This window comes from Lonchura striata, chromosome 2 (assembly GCF_050655825.1).
Source record: "Lonchura striata isolate lonStrDom1 chromosome 2, ASM5065582v1, whole genome shotgun sequence".
In the NCBI taxonomy this organism is placed as follows: Eukaryota; Metazoa; Chordata; class Aves; order Passeriformes; family Estrildidae; genus Lonchura; species Lonchura striata.
The window spans coordinates 140,907,962-140,925,708 of record NC_140704.1 but is presented as its reverse complement, the minus strand read 5'-3'; the positions used below and the strand labels follow the sequence as shown (position 1 = coordinate 140,925,708).

Here is a 17,747-nt window from a genome sequence, read left to right as displayed (position 1 = left end):
ATTGTTCACCTGAACACTAATGAATTTCTGTTCTCAGCAAAAAAATATACATTTTTAAGGGGTAATTAATTTTTTTTTTTTTTTTTTTTTTTTTTTTTTTACAGCTGAGGACGCTTGTGGAGGAACTATGAGAGGATCGAGTGGAATCATCACGAGCCCCAACTTTCCTAATGAATATCATAATAATGCAGATTGCACATGGACAATTGTGGCAGAGCCTGGTGATACTATCTCACTCATATTTACAGATTTCCAAATGGAAGAAAAATATGATTATTTGGAAATAGAGGGTTCTGAACCACCTACAATAGGGTAAGTCAAATATTGTAATTTTAATGTGATAAAAAGATGATGAAATGTGAAAATACAACTTTTTGTTACTTTTCCTTTTGTGAATATATAGTCTTGCTAAAAAAAAAAACCCTTCCCAGTAATAATTGTGACCATGGCATAAGTGTTGATATTCCAATTACAGCTGTAAAATGATTTTTAAATATATTCTAAAGATGTAGCATCAAAATTATGGGCACTGTAGACTCATTTGCCTCATTGTCTATGTGGCTAACCATTTAACCATTATTATATTAAATATATATATATTTAGAAACAGAATGGGTTGGACTGTTGTACTGGTAATAATTGGTGAAGCCTTCAGACAGATTCATAATGTCAGAAAGTGAATAGCATGGAGGTTTCCAGCACAGAGCTAGGGGGAATTAGCATTGGCCATGCCTGTTGGTCATGGGCTGTCTCTGGACAAGTTTCTGTACAGAGAACTGTATACATAGTTTCTAAATAATGGTTTCTAAATGTATTGTTGGTGATACGCTTACCTAGAAATATCCATCCTGATCCATGAGATAAAACACCCTTAGCTGAATAGTTGCAGCACTTTTTGGCTTTGGTTTTACTCCAAATATAGCACCTTTAATGAGAATTTATGATTGTTGTTTTATTTGTTTTCTTAGCAGTAGTAACAGTATTTTTGCTTGTCTGACTTCTGCAATTCTTAATCTTAGTGTAGATGTGTTATGCAGATGTTGTAACACAAGCATAAGAAATTAAATAGTAAATAACCTCTTTCAATATCAAATTCAATTTAATAGGAAAAATAAATTTTATACATTTTATACATTAAATATACATTCTGTGGCTTTCTAGACTGGTAGTTTTATGGTAACACAGGATCACACTAGTCAAGAAACATGTCAATGTGACAAATCCTTTTGTTTGTTTTATTGGTTTAAATATGCTGTTGATTCAAAGAAAAGGAGTTGTATACAAACCCATAAATCACAGTTATGGTCTCCAGTAAAATTTTGATCTCTTAACTGGCTCATAAAACTTTCTGGAGGTTCTGTATGACAGAGGCATGTGAACAATGGGTGATACAAGTGGTTGACTAAATACATTAAGGTCAGTAGAGTCTTGTTTTCTTCATATCAGTATAAACCCCCTCCAAATCTAACAGAGACCAAATAAAATGGTTTTGATTTTAGAATAAGGAAAGATCTAAAATTAGATAATTATATTGTTTTAAAATCATCAGACTAGATTTCTGTAAGTGCTGCATTATATATAAGTAATATATTCTTACTGCTTCAGAGTGTAATAAAAGTCTAAGATTTAGCTAATAGTGTTTTCTAATTTGAGTTAATTTATACTGCCACCTACATAGTTAATTACCTGTATTAGAATAGTACTTAATTGCCATTGAGTTTTTCAAGGTCTTAAACTGAAATCTTTTGAACTAGCTGACAGATAAAATAAATTTTAAATAATAATTTATAATAATTAGTGAGATAATACCAATGACACAGACATTATGAATCACTATAATAACTAAATGTGCATTAGATTTTTCTTGAATGTGTTTTATTTATTCATTTATGAGCTTCAAACAATGATTCCAGTTTTTGTTCTATAAATACAAGGCTGCATTTAAATGATATAATAATATTACTTTATATATGGAAATTCCCATTATGTGTTTACAAAACATAAAAATTTACAATGCTAATTTAATAATTGCTCATGTTCTCATGTAGAGAAACAGACTGAGAGCATATTCTTTTTTTAGCTTGTCATTTATATTCCTTAAATAGGACTGATGTGTTCAATTATGGAAAAGTATCCCCCATATGTTGGGAAAAACAGCTTTGGAAAGCTTAATTAACAGCAATTTTTTAATTAGATTTAGAGTGGTAATACTATATATGCCCTTAGACTATAGCTAATCTAAAACTAAATCCAAGTTTTTTTATCTTTCATTCTGGAAAAAAAACTTTTCTAATTTTCAAAATTACTAAAAGCTTACTGGTTGATATGGATAATAAATATTATAAAATAATGTCTTAGAAAATTTTGTGCTTTATATGACTATTACACCTACTAATTTAAAAAAAACCCTCAAACTTTTCTTCTGCACATCTGCTGTGTAAAAATAAAAAATCTCTGCTTTTTATTTTTAAGTGAAATAAAGAGCCAGATTAGGCAACAAGTAGATAGGCTGGTGCTATCCATAAGACAAGACTTGGAATTCTTTATGAAGTGCTAACTTTCTGTAGTTTTGTAGTCAGTTGTTATAATTTTTCAATTATGGCTGTCTTTTCTCTCAAGAAAATCTTGATAGGCCATTGTCATTTAAATAGCAGTAAAAGGTTGTGCTAAGTAAAAAGATGCCCCTCAGGGCTCTTGTCGTCATGTTGCTTATTCTAACGTTTGCCAGCTTGAGTGGAATTATGGCATTTCTTAAATTTTGAAAGTGAAACTGAAGGAAAATTATTTGTTTGAGGAAATTATTTTTCCCATTTTTTCAATAAAACAAAAAAACTGAAAGTAAATAAGATCTAGTGAAATGTTCATTTTTATCTAGCAAAAAACAGGCCAAGCCAAAAACATGCACATGTTGACAGCTGTTCTTCCTCCATATTTGGAGGACTTGGTTGTTAGTTGGCATTTCCTAACCCTAAATCCCATTTTACTAGTGCTATGAAATAACAGAATTATAAACAGAACCTCTAAGAAATATTAGTGAAAAATATACTAACCAGTGGTAATGAAAGTGAGGGTGATCAGGCAGATAATATCTGGTATGGAAAAGGGTATTATCTGGGATTGGGTTTTTTTGTGTGTGTGGAAAATGCAGTTATCCATGTTAGATAAGTACGTAGTCACTTTTATTGCCAGTTTGGTTACAATAAAAATTAGCCTTTAGGAGGCATTTAAAAATTAAGTGTACTGTCATGACAATTAATCTTTAACAGACACATGCATTAGTAAAACTGATTCTCAATCAGATATTTTTAACAAAGTGATTATTTTATTTATCCAGTGCCCAAACAGGTTAGATTTATTTTCAGTCAATGTACTTGATTAAATAATGCTCATATCAAAGGCTACAGAGGAAAACCTCTGCCTGACATAAATATGGCAGCACAAGGATGAAAATCATACCTCAATAGTACAAGTATCAAGGAAAGTAATAGTATGTTGAAGGAAAAAATGCAAAACAGACAAGACAAGAAGGAAGGTTCTCATAAGAAGAGATTAAAATACGAGGAAAAGAAATTCTACCTCCGGTCCAGCATTTATTTTCTTGAAAAATCACTTCAACTTAGAGAGTGACAAGTATAACAGTCTCTTTTTTAGTAATGAAGCCTGTTGACTTGCTAGATAATTATTACTGTTTTCTCACTAATACAAAGTTTTTAAATCTGTGTTTAATGCTCAGAGGAAGCACTCAGAAAGGTAAGGTTTATGAATAATATTATTTTAATAAGTATGCTAAAAGCCCCAGATGAAAAAGTTTGTAATCTGATAATGGTTGAATTTAAATTTAAATAATGGTAGCAAAATTGATCCTGCTTATCATAGGAAAAATTATTGCAGAAAAATATTATGGTTGTAGCCAAATAGATACAAAATTTTATTCAATTAATAGAGCAAATAAAGTGCAGTCATAAAGACCTCCTGTAATTATCAGAGTATTTGTTTACTGATAGTAGGTAGAATTAATTTTACTGGATTTAATTGCAAAAACAAAACAAAACAAAAACAACAACAAAAAAACCCAAACATACACAAAAAAAACACGAAACATACAAAAACCATAAAAACAAGAAAAAAGTCACTGCAAAAATTAGCCAAGTTTTGGGGTGGATTTATCCTTTTCTTATAAAACAGGGAACAGAAGGTAATAGAGATAATGCTTAACTGTGGAACAGGAAAAGCAGAAAACCAGGAATAGGAGGAAGACCAATGCTAAAAATATTATCTGGTTTGAGTCTTTGATAATCTGTCCATTGTGTGTTATCATTTTTATCTTTTTCTGAAGGACTGAAAACAAAAATGAAGTTCTTTGCTTTCTTGGAAACAAAAGTTTTCCATAGAAACCAGGTATTTATGTCCTTTACTGTTTGCTTCTGTGATTTAATTTTTTGCTTGGTGATTCAGCATTTCACCTGTGGTATTTCCATGAGGTCTTTTGGAACCCTCCAAGAAGCACAATGAATTCTGTGACGTGTAGGGTTCAGGCACAATGAGTGTTTAGGAAGGAAATTAGTTACAGTGACTGTGGAGGTTAATGACATGTTTTTCATTGTTCTGTTGTGTGATTCTATCTGGCAATCATCATCTGAAAATGACTTTGAAACTGGTTTTACATCTGGTACTCTCAAATTCTTATTGAAACTGAGAAAGATTTGAATGCAAGAGAGGAATAACATATCAAATCATATATTTAACAGTAGAGGCAGAGGCTTTGCTTATGTTATTTTGTACTATTTGTTCTTGTGTGTTTCTGAAGAAATAGAAGGCCCTTCCATATTGAATACCCTATTTTGTTGGAGTTTTCTGCATTTTCTCAGGTTTTAGTTCAAAGTGCAGACAAACATGCCTCAAACTTTGCAGGCAGAATAGATACGCATAAACATGAGTTACATGATGAAAATCTGTCACTTAAGGGTAGAGACCTTGAAGTCTATGCTTCTTATAAAAGTTACTTTGTGGCATTTTGATTTAGTGCTTAGTAAAAGAAGAATATGTGTAGGGAGTGCTGTGCTCCAGGATGGTTTGGGTGAATGGAGATAAGAGATCTCTGAAGGCTGCTCTTGGGATATCAGGTTTATTAGGGATGCAGAAAGGTCCTGCTTTGAGCTGCCAGACGCAGCACGTGGCAAGGCTTGAGGGGATGGGGAGGGGAGAGACAAGAGGATGCTCTAGGAGAGGGTGAAAGTTCTAAGACGGGGGAAGATCCAAGAGGGCATCTGGACCCTCAGAGATCCCTTATCAGGGGGCTTCAAGGTGGGCTGGAACAAGATTTGGGCCAATGGGGTTACAGGCACTTGATGTTTTAGGGGAGGGTTACACGTGCAGGGTGAACCATACATTTTGGGGGGTGAGATGGACCCGTCCCCTGAACCCATCCGTAGGCAGGGGCCTTGTCCAGCCAGCAGAGAGGACTGTTCTCATCCTGGCTATATTATTTATGAATAATTATATTTATCCATCCTTCCCAACAAATATGATTTCTAGAAATTGTCATATCCATGGAAATAGAAATCAACCAAAGGTGTAAATCCAGAGTTTAATCCTGGAATTCAATAGGTTATGTATGTGTCCACATAACTGGGTTGTAAGGAAACACAAGACAAAATGACAAAACCTTATAAGCAGGATAGTTCTACATGGAAGGGAAGTCAGGAGCTGACTCGACCAATCTACTGCTGAAAGCAGACTCAGCTTTTAGATGAGGCAAGGTTTCTCACACCTTTATTCAAAATGGAGTCTGAACAATTTATGTGGACAATCTTAATTCCCTGATTGTCCTCATGGGAGGAAACTTTTGCATTTTTTTTTAATTTAGAAATAATTGTTTTCCATCAGAATCAACACACAAGAATTTAGTATTACATGTTGGAACCCAGGGCACAGGAAATATTTCACTGCCTGTCCTGAGGGGTTCTGACTCTCAGGGAAGCAGTGCCTTTAATCTTTGCCTATGAAGAGGGCTAACAAGACTTTGGGATGAATTGGAGTCTACAAGTGTGTAAAATAGATAACAGACAATAGTGTAGTTTGTCACAGGGTGAGAAATTTGGGGTTTTAGCATAGAGGCAGATAGGGAGACAAGATGGAGGATCTTGGGTGTTGTCTGAGCTTCTTCTTCATCTACTCCATTTTCTGCAGTGTTGGTGGCACAGGGTGATTGTGGGAAGCTGCAGTGCAAAGGTTATGTGGTCAGCCAAAGGATTAGTTATTGGTATAAAGGTAGAAATAAAGTACATTTTAAGAGTTAATTGGCTAAAACAGCTTTAAGAGAGTTTGAAACTGTACATCATGTGACATTTTTGCTGTACTTTCTTGAGTACTAAGTCTGCTGCAGATGGCATGCCAAACTTCAGATAAAATAAAAAAAACAGCCACTTGAAGACCAAAAAAAGTCCTGTGCATCTCTCAATCCTGGCACAGAACTGCTAAAAAGAGGTTTTCCCCCATCAGGGGAGCCTCAGGGGCCCTGAGGGGCCGCACAATTCTGCCCCGGTGTCAGTGTAACTCAACTAAGAAAAAATCATGCCAGGAGTCCCTTGAGGCAGAGCCAGAAGCAAGGAAATTCCTCTGGAGGTGAACAACTTGGCTATTGCAAACCTAAAGAGGTTTCCCCCCATCAGGGGCCCCGAGGGGCCACACAATTACCAATTATCTGTTTGAGGTCCAAACATAGCCTGCATTCTCTTTCTTCCTTATGGATAGGCAGTGGTATGACCTTTCTCCTGAGCAGGTTAGCTGATATGGCCAATCCTAGCTCATGGGTTGAAGATCTTCCTTTGTCAGTCTCAAATTGTCCCATTCATCTTACAGGGACATGTAAATGACCAGAGACATGATTTGCCCTGTCTTCCTCTAGAATACTAAATGCTAAAGCTTATCTGGCACATGTGAATTATAACTACATAAGGGAGCCAAGTATCAGTGAAAAAACTATGTGTTAAATTCCAGCATGTACTTGCATGAGACAAGGAGTCAGGTGCAGGCACAGAATCCCCTTGGCTCACTGTGGTACAAATTAACAATTTACATGGCCACTATGATGCCGCTTTTGAAAAAAAACATATCCCCATTTCTATTTCTGACTCATCCCCTACCTTGTGGTGGCTCAGGCACTTACCCAGTCCCAAAGGAACAGCACCAGGAAGTGATACGAGTTAAAACCAAGCTATTTTTCCCCTGTGTTAGTGAGCAGGAAACACAAAAGTTGAAGACAACAGTGAGGCACATAGTGAGGGGAATATTGTTTCTTCAAGGAATAGAACAAGTTTATTGTCAAAATAAAGCCTGATCTGTTGTCTTCTCAGGTACTTGTATGTTGAATAACAGTTCCCATGCAAAGATCTACTATTTTTTTTTCACCTTTTAGAGTAGATGCAGAAACTTCACAGAGTTGTTGTATTTTCTTTATATATTTTATACTGTATCCTTAATTTAATGCATTCTTGTGATTGTATGAAATATTTTATTTTGAATAATGTACACAATGTCAGGAAGACAGCATTTGGTTGTTGCTGTTGCAAAAGGTGGTTAAAAACACTTCTTTTAAGTAAACTTTTCTGAAGCTGGTCCTAATTTCTTACACTTTCTATGTTCAGGAGCACTGCAAAAGGAAACATTTGTAAGCCTTCTCTGAAGCCACATGTTTTCATTATTCTGATAGTACTTTTTAATATGCATGAAGTTATTCTCATCTGGAGTCAGATATTCAGCAGTTATCAAATAAGCAGTTACACATTGGATGGGTTTTTTATGTATATTCTTCTCAATAGAGATAGGATTATATTATTTCACTAACTCTTATCAACATTTAGAAACAAATTGAAAAACAGTTCTCTCAAATCTTTGTATGCAAGAACAGTACTCTGGTTTTCCCACATCCCTCTTAGACAAAGACTACTGCTTTTGTGCTTCCATGGGTCACTTTAATCCTTCTTTGATGAAACACACAGAGTGCTTCCAGTGTGGTTTATTTGTAACTCTGCTTTGTAGAAACCACGTAAATAATAATCTAGACCTGAGGGATTTTGCTAATGAATACTTAAAAAGTGCAACAAAAAGAAAAGTAGCAAAGTAAATTGGAAGTCTCTTACAACATATTTAGGGAATAAAATGGAGGTAGGAAGACGGCTCAATGATTTAACAGGGAGCACTTTCAGTGTGCTTACTCCAGCAGAATACTGCACTTGTTTTGATGTGGTCATTCACTATAGTCGCAGGATGGCAATTGCTGGAGTAGTAAGGGAGAAATTGCTCTTGTCTTCTTGACTGAAACATCAGTTACTGAACTCGTAAGTAAGTTTTATACTGCATGAGCTGTATGGTGGGGGAAAGTGTATTAGGATAGCATAAATCTCAAAACAAGGCAGGGAAGAAACATCACAACCAACCCGAATCATAAAGAACAACTAAACTGCAAAATGCATAATTGTTTCATTCCAGAATAATTAAAACTTCACATTTTCTTTTCATATGTTCTGAGTCTGTGCCATGTTCACTGTATTCGGCAAAGTAAGTGGCATGTTGTGTGAGAGCAGTGATCTCTAAAGAAGTAGTCCCAAATCACTCTAATTTCTAGATTCTGAATTAAAAATTTTAGTATGTTTTGTACATTGAATAAATTACAGGCATTCATAATTCGTTGTTTAATGTCTCAGGTTAAAATAGCTAAAAGTATAACATTTTGAATATATAAATGAAATTCTTTGCATTCATTAATAAATTCTGACAAAATAAAACATTATTTATATAAGCCCTACAGGCTAATCAAAACTTCACAAATGGATAATTCTTTTTGTGATTGTCCATCTGTTTTGCCTGTGAATATCCCATTAGGAGATGGAGGAGGCAAATTCAGTTGTAAAATGAACCAGTGTCTGAAACAAATAGTTAAGCATCCTTTGAATCTGTTAATGCAATTCCATTATATAAAGGATCAACACAAGGTCAAACTAGTGTCAGAACAATTTTTTATAATTAGTTGCCATGCAATACATAGGTGACTAGTAACAATCCACATCTTTCTGGCCATTTTTATTGATTAACAGTGAGTAAAAAATGAAAATAAACCAGTCATGTACGTCTACCGTATGTTTATTTCTTTTGCATACAGTAGGCCATGCAAAATTTCACTCTTAGGGTGGTCATGGCCTAAGACATGTTTGATCTTGCACTGGGTGATATAATTTAGTGGTTTAGGAATTAGAGTGGTAGTTCCGGGTTAATGGTTGGACTTGATGATCTTAAAGGTCTTCCAGCCTTGACAATTCTCTGACTAAGCAATTTCATCTGATATCATCTAATGTTTAATCATAATAAATGATAATATGTAAAGTATACTTCCAATGGCAGCTTTATTTGGTTTTCTTGTGAGGCTTTTTCATAGTCAACTACTTTTTTATCCTCTACTATAAAACTTATTAATGAAGATATATCTTGATCAAGTGAATGCCATTCTTCTTTCTTTGCTAAGTAGACTCTTTGGATATTTCTGCATGAGTCCATAACTAAGTTGTTGGCAGCTTCACATCTCTCCATCAGCCTTTTTGGAATCCAGACTGGTGCCTTTGAACCTACAGAAAAATTACCTACTATATAGTACATACTTTTTCTTCCTGAACCATATAACATAGGTTTTGACATCTTTCATGTGGATATATAGCACTTCTGCAGAAATTCTTTTCCCTATTATTTTTTATGTCAGAGGACAAACTTAAAAACATCATCTCTATTTTCTAAGCAACAATGTGCTGTCCTGGATGTCCTAAGGGAAGTTAAAGGTAAGGTGAAGGACTGTTTGTATAAGGCTTATTTTCTGTTTAGTAACTGACACTATGCCTTTCAAGAAAAACAATCAAAACAAACTTGAACTGAGGCTTCCAACTTCTTAACTGAACATTCCAATCCTGTGTAATTTATAGAAGATGAGATTCCATCCCAAAATGCATGCATCTTTGCTTGTTTGTGTTTTGGTTATTTTTGAGGTATGTATTTTCCAGGGAGTTAATTATAAAAGGGGAATTCCGTAATAAGGTGGGATTAAGGAATTGCTTCAGTGTTGAATGCAATTTAAAGCAGAGTTCAGCTCCTGTGGGAGAGAAATGAGAGGTGATTATGACAGAAGCAAAGGATAACAGTCCTTAGAGTATTTTTTTTCATTTAGCTTTGATTTACAATGAATCTACTAGCAAGACCTTCTATCAACTGTTAATGAATTTAAACTAGGTAGCTGAAAGTTACATTTATACTTAAAATTTCACTAACTATGAAGCCACAGCTTTGCTAGATGTGCTGGAAATTATTTTTATTACTGTACTGGGTGCATCAGGCATATAAAGACATAAATAGGAGTGTTACAGAAATGTTGCCATTCCATCTGGTTTTGGTGATTTTGAACACAGGTTCCCCAAAACTGTGAAGTAGAGCAGCACATTTTATTATTCTGTTCTATAAAGATTCCATAGAAATAAAGCTTAAATTGTTAAACATGTAATTTCAAGTATGTTTTGCTGTTTAAAAATGATTAACTTGATTTAAATAAAAGTTTGATTTATGTAATATGACTTTTCATCCTAGTTTGTGCAAAGGTTGCTACCAATACATGAAAAGGGTAAGAAATGAACCTGGTGGTTTCAATAGTCTGGTTCAGTTTACACAGTGGAGTCCAGATTACTTTTCTTGTATTCTTGGTCTCTGATTTTCCTTTGGGTTCATCTGGAAACATGGGACATAGATTTAAACTTTAGTGGCTCAGAATTCATGGCAGCAGGAGTATCTGTTGTGGTGCTCAGATTGAAAACCATTTTATACAACCGAGTCATTCAAGAGAATATATTTTTTTCCCATTAAAAAATGGTTTTTTTTTCCCATGAATAAAATCTAGGGACAAACACTATGACCTGAAGTTTGCAACTAAACCTGGCAGAAATCAGAGTTTAGTGTAAGATGCCATTGGGGAGAACAGTATTCAGCCAGAAAAATAATTGGTTTTTTTGGTGCTAAACCAAATAGACAAAAAGGAAGGTACTGTATAAAATATCAGGTATATATATTTGTCTACATTGATCTAAGCAAAATAAAAATTATATATATCCTTTGATATTATATTTTAATATATATCTGAATTTAAATAAAAAGGAAAAGACTAGTGCTGCCAACATTGAATGTTGATGTAGAAGAGCAAGGCATTCTTTGCATTCTGAAAAACTGAAAAAATAGCTACATGTAAAAGAATATTTGATGAAAAGGAGGATTTAATTCATCTGGAAATTAGCTGAAAAAACAGAATGATGGCATTAAATAGGCATACCAAGTTGTTTCTTTTTTATGGAAAAAAATATTTGTCAAAAAATATGAGGGTTAAGGCAGTTTGAACAAAATTTTATAACTGTTTATGAATAAAAAGACACTAATACTAGGGAGAAGGACATCAGGCATTAAAAAACTTAGCAAAACAACTTCAAAAAAGAAGGGTTAACATAAACCACAGGAGATCCGGCAGTAAGTGGAAGTCCATATATCAGGTACATAATAACAGGCTATCCTCTTTCAAAAGAAAGATATAGATCATAGTAAAAGACCTTTAAAGCTCCTGGTGCAGTCATAAAGGTATACAGAGCAGAAAGAAATTTTGCAAAAGGTGAGAAAAGAACCACATGACTAATGAATAAAAGCATAAAATACTAAGAAGCTTTGAGAACACGGTAAGAAAGGCTATCACAGTTGCTGAATTACAATTACTAAAGGATATAAAAGACAATGACGGAGAGAGCTTCTAGCTACATTACAAGGAAAGTGAAAACAAGAAAAATTGGTTCCTCAGTGAAACAAAAGCTGCTGGTATTTTCATGTCTTTGTCAGATTAGAGAAAGATCTTCAGTGGTTTTTGTACTACTTTTCTGAGGACAGCTTGCCTCCCCATTGTCTTCACACAAGCTGCAGGGAAACTTCTCCAACACCCAGGGCACCAGCTCTCTCTCCTTCTTCAGTGCCTTGGTGTCAGCAAAGCTGTTTTGCTCACGTATTCTCAATCCTCTCTTCCAACTGCAATTGTGCAGCAGTTTTCCCCTCTTCTAAATATGTTATCCTCATCAGGATCCATCCCCATATGGGCCACCAGTTGCTGGCATCAGTGCTTGGCACCAATTGACAGTGGATGGGGACTGACTGTCACTATTAGTTTATTATCTTACTGTAAAACTTTCATACCTTCTCTTTGGGAGTTCTTATGGGCAACTCCTCGCAACACTGACTCCTTTTCTCTTTCCTCTGCACGGCCAGCTGACTTCTTCCTGTCCCTAGCAGAACCACCTGAACCATGCTCCACTGCCGCAACTCCACAGCACAGCCAACTGACTCCAGCTACTCCTCAACCAGCTAACCCACTCTTTTAGAATGCTCATCCTTATTAGACCATCCTGATTGGACACAGCTGTGACCTGTTATAGGCAAGGCTGTTCCTACTCTTTGATAATTAGTACATCAGCAACTCCTCAGGGACGAGATTGCCATCAGCACTGTCTATATTCTCTCACAATCCATCCTTCTACATATCCTAGAGGTGTTACCACTGTTGCTGGTGAGCTCATCCTTGGCCCTCATGTTCTGGTAGACATAGGGTAAGCTCCTAGCACTTCTCACAGAAGCCATTTCTTCTACCAAAACCTTGTCACTCAAACTCAATACAATCCTCCTAGTTGCACAGTTTCTGTTATGAAAACCTCCTTTAACAAGATCCCCAAAGGGAATTTAGATTACAAAATCTCACCTATTCATATAAATAGAGTCAGATAATGTGTTTTTAATGGTTCGCTTTGGAGGTTCTTTTATTAGGAACCATCAAACTAGGAATTAGCATCTAAAGTCTTGTAAAGTATAAAAGTAATTTCTGTCGAAATGAGGTGTTCTGCATGCATGCTGATACTACTTGCCCAATCCTCTTCTTCCTTTTTAATTATTATCTAATAGGACTAAATGTAAACTATCATGCTCCTTGTTCCTCAGATAATTTCAAAGCTTTGGTCCTTAGTTTTAAAGGAATTTTGTTGCTTATATGTCTATAAAGTAAAAGTGTTGGAGGTGTATGATATCTACATTTAATTTTATCATAACATCTTAAAAATTCTCCATACAGAAAAAAACTGAGAAATGCTTCCCTAAATACAGCAGACAAGTTTTGAATAAGAAGGTTACAAATACAGTAAAGAGAAGTATGATCAAGTACACAGAATACAGTAAATTCGTAGTGCTGTTTAAAGGACATAAATTGTCACAGGAAGCAGTTTTAATGATTAGACCAGTTTAATTGGGAGATTTGAAATCCATCTCTATGTAGAAGCAACAGGAGCAAGGCAGGGATAACTGTGAGCCAAGAGGAACTCTACACAGTCCACATTTCTTGTTCACTCATGTATGATCTGCAGTCCTCCAGAGGCTGAACACAGGGACTTAGAGTCAAGTAACAGCCTCCAATGTGGTAAGTGATAAACCAGGTCCAGAATCCCTCCAAGAGCCCAGTCAAACAGAGATAACCAAGGACAGAACTGAAGCAGTCTTAGGCTGAGCTAGAATGGGGTTCCAGGGTCTGAGGCAGAGACTTAACACAATACCCAGGCAGACCTAACCAAGGTCAAGAGGGTACCTTTACAGCCCAGGCAGTTTCTGATTTTTTTTTTTTAGATTTTTGTGGTGGAAATTTATAAATTATTATTATTATCATCATCCTCATTGTGTAAAGAATGTTTCTTGGTATTTGTCCAACACTTTGAAATGAGAGTTGCATAAAATTATTAAGAAATTTCTTATCTTTTAGATATATTGAAGAAGGGGGAAAAGTCACAATAGGTAAATGTAATAAAACAAAAAAAATTAAATGTCTAATGTGATAAATCCAGTAGAATTAGAAGGAGACAGTGTGTTGGATATATAGAAGAAAGTTCTTCAATAATATATAGCTGAACAAAATATTAATCCACCTTCCATAGAAGGTGAAGGATAAGGTGAATGGTTCTGTGAATAATCAGCATGCATTCCTTGACTACAAATATATTTACACTATGCAGTAAAATGAACCTTTCCTGGCAGATTTTGGTATCTACCTTCATACATTTTCAAAGGGAAGAAACAGGAGGAAGAAAGGAGCAAGTGAAGTATCAGAAAAAGATCACCTGTAGTTTGAATTGAAATGTTTAATGTTTATCCTCTTACTTTGTATTGATGAGTTGTTCTTCAAAGGCATTTCAGGACTGTCTTATTATCACCCTTAAAAGATGAAATAATATAACTGACTCAGACTTTAATGACAGCATTTCAAATTTTTATTCTAATGTTAAGGAACAACTCTTTTAAGATACATTTGCATTTTGCATATCTAAATATGAGCAATTAGAGTGGCAGATACTCAGGAAAACTCAGTCTAGAAGTTATTTTTCTTATAAGACCCATGGGGTTCTTAATTTTGCTGCAGAGTGGGAGTAATTTGACTTATATTTTAAACTTTATCACCATCCTGATCTGCATGCCAATTTCCCTTCATGCACTACAGAAAATACAATTAGTCTTTTACCAGTTTGACCACTGCATACCTATATGAGGTGTTCATTTTAACTACTTTTGTCACATGAAATACTAAGGACTATGGGAAGAAGCTAAATGAGAAATAGCTTTATGGATAAGTACTCTTTGCTTCCTATTTCTAGTGCCTCCAAATTCTTTAGTGTGCATCTGGCCATATTGATAGCAACTGGTAAGTCAGCAAATACAACTTTTGCCTTATTACTGGGAAGTGGCTACAGGCCTTGTATGACCATGTATTGATCTGATTCTCTTAGGACTCTTCTGAATGTCTTGACCTGAGCTGTTTTTATCTTTTCTTTGTCTACTGTTCAAGTGACTATATGACTCATGTATACCAAAGGTTTGACAACCCTAGGCAGCTGCTGTACAACACATGTTGGGCCTCTATGATAATTGGATCAGGAGAAGGCTGGGGACCAATGAGAAAAAACAAAGATTCTGTTTAGGAAGCATCAGCTAGCCCAAGGATGATTCAAGACTGAGGAAGGAGAGTGGTATCATGATGATCTCAGGATACACTGGTCATAGAATTATAGAGTGGTGTGGGTTGAAAGAATCCTAACGATGATCTAGTTCCAACCTCTCTGCAGTGGGCAGGGACACTGTTCACTAGACCAGGTTACTTGCAGCCCCATCCAACCTGGCTGTGAGGACTCCCAGGGATTGGGAATACACAGCTTCTGGTAACATAGTCCGATGCCTCACCATCCTTACAGTAAAAAATTTCTTCCTAATATCTTAACCCACTCTCTTTTAGCTTAATGCCACTTTCCTTGTCCTATCACTACATGACCTTGTCAAAATTCCTTTCAAACTTTCTTGTAGGTTCCCCTCAGGTACAGAAAGGCCACAGCCATGTCACCCGGGAGCCATTCCTTCTCCAGGCTGAAAAATAACAATTTTCTCAGCCATTCCTCATCCCTCCAAGCATTTTCATGGACTTCCTCTGCACTCCATAAGATTTATGTCCTACCTTGTTTTGGGCACTCCAGAGCTGCATGCAGTATTCCAGGTGGGGCCTCACCAGAGTGCATTAGAGGGGCAGAATGACTCACAATAAAATTTTTTCCCTTCTATTTAGGAAAGAATGAATGCTGATCTCAGGATACAGAGGGACACTTAAAATTTGTACATAACACCTGAGGAAAGAAATAGATGTCAGAAAATTTTCTTTAAATAAATAAGTTGATAGTATTAATGAGACTTTTCAATATTCAGACTGTTAGTCTGTTAAAGCATTAATTGGACTAATAATAATTTTGACATGGACCTCTTCTATCCCAACAAGATTTTGTGTGTAACAAATACTATTGCAGAACATCAAATTGTAGGGCAAGTGTAATATTTTTGAGTATTTAGTTTTGTTCATTTATTGACACTTACCAGAAAGACTCAAGAACAACCTTCCTTCTCCTATTCAGGCAATACTTGTAAGTATAACAATTTCTTATATAGAATTGAAAACAGCCAGTTCAGAAATTGAGTGTGGCAACATTTTAAGAGATGTAAATTATGTAAGCCTCTCACAGGCAATAGTCCAAGTTATTCAGTTTGACTGTTACCTAAAGAAGTATTGGTCATATACAAGTTGTATTCAATTTAGTTTTATTTAGATTAGCTGTGAAAGTAGGGGGAAGAAATGTACAGGATTACACGGAAAATGCTCAGATAATCGCATTCATCTTTATACCTCTCCAGGGTCCTTCACTCTGCAGCCAAGGCCCTCAGATTTCAGATTCTTGGAGACAGCTTGATTTATCATGTGCAGGAAAAAAACATCCTGTGACAGTTCTTGGTGTCCCTTTATCATAGCTTCTGGGCCAGCAGGATCAGTGCCTTTGTGGGCGGCCTGAACTGCACAGCCTGCACCAGGTGGGCCTGTGTCTTCTCAGTGGTGCACCCATGCTCGTCTGCCTCTGCTCCTTATTGACTGCCCTGAGCTTGGTCTCACCAAATACACCAATGAGCTGCTTGTGCAACTTGTCTCAGCTTGTGTGGTAGAAAACCCATGTGTTAACCATCATGTACAGCCAGGTGAAGTTAATATGTATTTATATTTTTTTCTATGATCTGCGCAGGGAAATTGACTTGCAAGTGCAGGGTCACTTTGTACATCAGGTATTTGCATCACATTTATGAAAAGCTACTCCTTCTAAGACCCTGGCATCCATATGAAAATCACCAGCTTTTACTAGACCTGCAGGCAATCAGGACACACCACTGTCCATCAGTGTCATTTTCTTATGTCACAAAGACAAGATTACATGTATCATGAGCTAACAGTTGTGTGTTTAGAAGGCTCCTTTCCCCATTCTTTATTATTCTGTCAAGTCAAGAGATTAGTTGGAAAACTTTGATATAGGAACATTTGGCTTTATAGGATGCAAACAACTTCTGAATTTAAAAAGTATTTCTTGATCTTGACACTTTTCAACATTTAATATCCACAGTACTATAAATTTTCATTAATCATCACTTGGACCTTTATTAAGTCCTTAATGATCATACACAGGCTTCCCATGAAGCTTCTTTATTTGACAGTAACTCTACTCTAAAATTAAACTTTTTCCAGCATTGCAAAGGCAAGACACAGCTTCCATATATTTCAACACTGACATTTTTAAAACAAAGATGTCTTTTTCAGTCTTTCAGACATCATAATGTACTTAACAAAAAGAGTCAAAGGGTGAATTATTTTTATCCATCTAGATTAATAACTCTAAAATTAATCAATAGATTATTAAAGTACCTTACACAACAAGTATTTTTTTCAAGGTTAAATAATGTAGAACTCTTTTTTTCCTTCTCCTCCCAAATACTCACTTATTTAAGTATTCATTTTTTTGTTTTATAAGTCAGAAATAAGTGATTGCAGTGAAGTTTCAACCTAAACCCTTAGTTTAGTTCTAAATAGCTCATGAATCTAAAGAGTGGCAATTTGAAGAGTGGCAATTTACTGTTCTAAAAATAAAAACCTGCTTTTTGTAATTCATTTGGCTGTAGTTCTGAGATATAGAAACAACAATTAATATAACATCAAACTTGTGAATGTCCTCATTCTCAGATACATAAAATGCTCAGTCCTGCTATAAATATTACAGGGACTTCCCATAAGAATTAGGTCT

General features: G+C 35.5%; 1 protein-coding gene and 1 long non-coding RNA gene across 7 annotated transcripts in view; one reads left to right on the top strand and one right to left on the bottom strand.

Moving 5' to 3' along the window:
• The window catches only part of CSMD3 (CUB and Sushi multiple domains 3), a 578,243-nt gene that overhangs the window by 191,245 nt on the left and 369,251 nt on the right, over positions 1 to 17,747 (top strand). For all 6 annotated transcript variants that reach the window (XM_085572460.1, XM_085572459.1, XM_085572458.1 and 3 more), the window contains exon 5: positions 105 to 312. In XM_085572460.1, coding sequence (XP_085428586.1) covers positions 105 to 312 — 208 coding nt within the window. The remainder of the gene's footprint in view (positions 1 to 104; positions 313 to 17,747) is intronic.
• On the bottom strand, positions 4,737 to 17,714 carry LOC146768453 (uncharacterized). Its single transcript, XR_014953031.1, has 3 exons — positions 12,256 to 17,714; positions 10,671 to 10,761; positions 4,737 to 10,135 (listed from the first exon to the last, which is right to left on the bottom strand). It is a non-coding gene; the product is annotated as an uncharacterized LOC146768453 (long non-coding RNA).